Source organism: Lemur catta, chromosome 5 (assembly GCF_020740605.2).
Source record: "Lemur catta isolate mLemCat1 chromosome 5, mLemCat1.pri, whole genome shotgun sequence".
Taxonomy (NCBI): domain Eukaryota; kingdom Metazoa; phylum Chordata; class Mammalia; order Primates; family Lemuridae; genus Lemur; species Lemur catta.
In genome coordinates, this window is record NC_059132.1 from 64,346,993 (window position 1) to 64,351,666 (window position 4,674).

General features: G+C 39.4%; 1 protein-coding gene across 1 annotated transcript; it reads left to right on the forward strand.

The window, feature by feature from the left end:
• The first annotated feature begins 237 nt into the window (after nt 1–237).
• LOC123638368 (putative olfactory receptor 2W6) lies at nt 238–1,191 on the forward strand. Its single transcript, XM_045551982.1, has one exon. The coding sequence runs from the start codon at nt 238–240 to the stop codon at nt 1,189–1,191; it is 954 nt and encodes a 317-aa protein (XP_045407938.1).
• The last annotated feature ends 3,483 nt before the right edge of the window (nt 1,192–4,674 follow it).

A 4,674-nucleotide genomic window follows, 5' to 3' on the forward strand; every position in this document is an offset into this window, starting at 1 on the left:
TGATGCAAAATGTTAATAAATAATCACAGCAAGAAGCCTGCAAAACTCCCAAATATTGTGCTCTTCAGACCAAATAATGACTTAATCAGTACCTACTGAAATTTTGGGTCAAGCATCAAGCATCCCACATACCACATACCCAACGAAGTTTTCATTCTATCATTTTACCAGTCATTCCATTTTGAGGGAGTATTTCTATGCTCTTTACAGACACTCATCTTTCTCCCAACAGGTTATATGTGGTCACAGGTGATGGAAAAGGACAATATAAGTTCTTTTGAAGGCTTCATCTTGGTAGGCTTCTCTGACCGTCCCCACCTGGAGATGATCCTCTTTGTGGTTGTCCTCACCTTTTATCTGCTGACTCTTCTTGGCAACATGACCATCATCTTGCTTTCAGCTCTGGATTCTCGACTGCACACACCAATGTATTTCTTTTTGGCCAATCTCTCATTCCTGGACATGTGTTTCACCACAGGCACCATCCCTCAGATGCTCTACAATCTTTGGGGCCCTGACAAGACTATCAGCTATGTGGGTTGTGCCATCCAGCTCTACTTTGTCCTGGCCCTGGGCGGCGTGGAGTGTGTACTCCTGGCCGTCATGGCATATGACCGTTATGCTGCAGTCTGCAAACCCCTGCACTACACTGTCATTATACACCCACGTCTCTGTGGGCAGCTGGCTTCAGTGGCATGGTTGAGCGGCTTTGGCAATTCTCTCATAATGGCCCCCCAGACATTGATGCTACCTCGCTGTGGGCACAGACGGGTGGACCACTTTCTCTGTGAGATGCCAGCACTAATTGGTATGGCCTGTGTAGATACTATGACCCTTGAGGTTCTGGCTTTTGCCTTGGCAATCTTTATCATCCTGGCACCACTCATCCTCATCCTCATCTCTTACAGTTATATTGCACGGGCAGTGTTTAGCATTAAGTCAGCTGCTGGGCGAAAGAAAGCCTTCAACACTTGCAGCTCCCATCTAGTTGTTGTCTCTCTCTTCTATGGTACAATCATATACATGTACCTCCAGCCAGCAAACACTTATTCCCAGGACCAGGGCAAGTTTCTTACTCTTTTCTACACAATTGTCACTCCCAGTGTTAATCCCCTAATCTATACACTGAGAAACAAAGATGTTAAAGAGGCTATGAAGAAGGTGCTAGGGAAGGGAAGTGCGGAAGTATAGTAAGGGGTGGTCAAATTTTGAAATTTTCTTTTGACCCATCTTCTATAGATGTTGTTATATTTAGCAAATGAAGGAACATTCTGGCATTACAGACTGAAGAGGCACTTAATGAGATGGGGAATTCAATGGTTTAGCTAGGTGAGGAAATGGAATATTCCCCCTAAGTTGACAATCACTGGTGTTCCTCTCAAGCCCCTCTAAATTCAGCATTCTTCACCAGGAAGGCTCCAATCCAGGATGAAACAGAGATCTACACTTGCAAAATACCATCCATGAATGTAGACCCCAGCCATTTTTGTTCCCATGCCAGTTTCTATCACAATGATTTATACTTAGTAGGTCCTCAAGAAATAAAAAAGAATGATCTTAGAAATAGGGCAGAAGAAGCACTTGTTTTTTCTAAACAGTTCAAATGTGCTTGTATAGTGCCGAATGCTTGAATGAGAGCCAAAATAAATTGTTCAATTATCTAGCATTAGTACCTCCAACACCATAATTGACTCATGCATTCTGCATATTTTTAATCATTTATGTAATTGAGTTTAATGACATTTATATTTGACTTTCTGAAGCAATAGAAAATGAAGAAAAAAGGAGATATAGCAAGACCTTGAAGTACTCACTTTATATAGAAGGAAGAATTTCTTGTTAATACTCAATCCTTTTTAATACTCCTTAGTGATAAAAGAAGGCTGAGGGGTCTTCTTGCTAAAAATGTTTGAATATTTAATCTCCACTTTTCCCATATGTTATCAGGATGACTTTGAATGGAGGCACAGAGAAATGAGATGAACTCTGGGAAACTGTTAGAATCTTTATGATTGGGTATTTTCTGGATGCTCCTTTTTTCACATTTACATTAGTAACAACAATACCTCACCAGTCATAATGGAAATTGACTTGGTTTGTGTTAAATAAATGAATGTCCATCTTAAAGGCAAGCATGTTTCTTCAGTACTGACATATCATTTGAATGAATCCCATCTCATAATTTGGGAAAAGATACATTATGTTAGAATTTCTGCAAGTGAATGAGGATTCTAAAATTTGGAAGTATTACCAGTGGCACAATGGGGAACTGGATAAAAATTAAATTTAGCAATTTGTCATTTAAGCTCCTTCAAAAATTTTAAGAAATGTCAGGTTAATCTAGAGACACGAGAAAATAGACTCCATACCTACTAAATTGTCCTTAAAACATATTATTGTCAGACACAATGTGCATATTTTCCTATTTTTACATTTTATTTAAATTAGTTAGGTCTTAAGAGAATAGGTTTCTAGTTTAGTTGTTTTTTTTTTTGTTTGTTTTTTTTTTTTTTTTTGAGACAGAGTCTCACTCTGTTGCCCGGGCTAGAATGCCGTGGCATCAGCCTAGCTCACAGCAGCCTCAAACTCCTGAGCTCAAGCGATCCTTCTGCCTCAGCCTCCCGAGTAGCTGGGACTACAGGCATGCGCCACCGTGCCCGGCTAATTTTTTTCTATATATATTTTTAGCTGTCCATATAATTTCTTTCTATTTTTAGTAGAGACAGGCTCTCGCTCTTGCTCAGGCTGGTCTCGAACTCCTGAGCTAAGACGATCCTCCCAGCTCGGCCTCCCAGAGTGCTAGGATTACAGGCATGAGCCACTGCGCCCGGCCTGAACATGGCAGAGATATTAAAGCAGGATTGTTCCTGGGAGCCATGGGATTACCGAGACAGGCAATTTTGCTCAACTTCCTCAAGTTTGTTCAAGGACTTCACACTGGCCCTGCCAAAAATTTTTAAGAACTGCTCTGAAGTCTAAGGTATTTCTTATTCAGTCTTCTTTCTCTCCCTTTCTCCTCTGGAATGGGACCTTCCACAGCAGTCTGATGGCTCCCCCAGCCTCTATGTGGCTCCCTCCTCATTTACCCTCACAGATATTTTCCCCAATAAATCTCTGACATGTTTAATCACCTCATGTTGTCTGCTTTCCAGAGAACCTAAACTCACACAGAAACTTAATTTCATTATACTTCTCAATCTGTTTGACATAATATTTTATTTGTTTTATTTTGTTTTATTTGAAAATAAACTTTTTATTTCAAAACAGTTTTAGATTTATAGAAAAACTGGGAAGGTAGTACAAAGAGTTCCCATATACCCTATAACCAGTTTTCCTTATTATTAACTTCTTATATTAATATTAGTCTGTGCTGTAGACTGAATGTTTGTGTCCCTCCGAAATTTATATGTTGAAATCCTGACCCCCAATGTGAGGGCATTAAGAGGTTGGGTCTTTGGTAAGTGATTAAGTCATAAGGGTGGAGTCCTCATGAATGGGATTAGTGTCCTTATAAAAGGGACCCCAAGAGTTCCTTTGCCCCTTCTGCCATGTGAGGAAGCAGTGAAAGGATGGCATGAGCCAGTGGGCCCCCTCACAAATATCAAATCTGCCAACACCTTGATCCTGGACTTCCCAGCCTCCAAAACTGTGAGAAATAAATTTCTTTTGCTTATAAGCCACCCAGGTTATGGTATTTTTGTTATATCAGCCTGAACAGACTAAGAGAGTCTGGTACATTTGTTACAATTAATGAACCAATATTGATATGGTACATTAACTAAAGTCTATATTTCCTTTTCCTATTCAAGGATCCAATGCAGAATACCATATTCTGTTTAGTTATCATGGCTACTTAAGCCTTCCTTGACTATGACAGTTTCTCAGTGGCCTTGGTTTTGATGGTCTTGACAGTTTTGAGAAGCACCAGCATTTTGTAAATGCCTCTCCATCGGGATTTCTATTATATGATTTTATGCTCATGATTACAGTGGAGTAATGAGTTATTGGGAGGAGGATCATAGAGGTAAAGTGACATTCTCATCACATTGTATCAAGGTTATATACTATCATTATGATTTATCACTGCTGATGTTGATTTTGATCATCTGGCTGAGATAATGACTGTCAGCTTTCTCCATTGTAAAGTTACTCTTTTTACCCTCTTCCACATTATACTCTTTGGAAGGAAGTCATTATGTGTAGCCTTCAATTAAATAGTAAGGAGTTGTACTCCTCCTCCTTGGGGATAGAGCATCTCCATAAATTATTTGGAATTCTTTTGCATGAGAGATTTGTCTGTTCTCCCCAATTGATTCATTTATTTAATCATTTATATCAGTATGAACTCATAGACATTTGTTGTATACTTTGGGTTGTGATCCAATACTGTTCTATTTATTTTTAAAATTTTTACAGCTTTGGCCATTGGGAACTCTTTCCATTTGTCTCTGTGACATACCCCATTATTTATTTTTAAACACTCATTACTTGCTGGTACTACAAGATGCTTCAGTCTCATCTTGTATATTTTTTGCCCCAGTTCTAAAATCAGCCATTTCTCCAAGGAGCCTCATTCTTTTCACTGTGGAATGGTATTTGAAACCAAGATCTAGGTCCTAGGTGTGCCTATTACTACTGGGATATTGTTACTTCTAGGCCCTCTCAGATGAGAGA

Coding starts and splice junctions, on each gene's coding strand:
- LOC123638368 (XM_045551982.1), top strand. CDS start 238: ATGTGGTCACAGGTGATGGAAAAGGACAATATAAGTTCTTTTGAAGGC.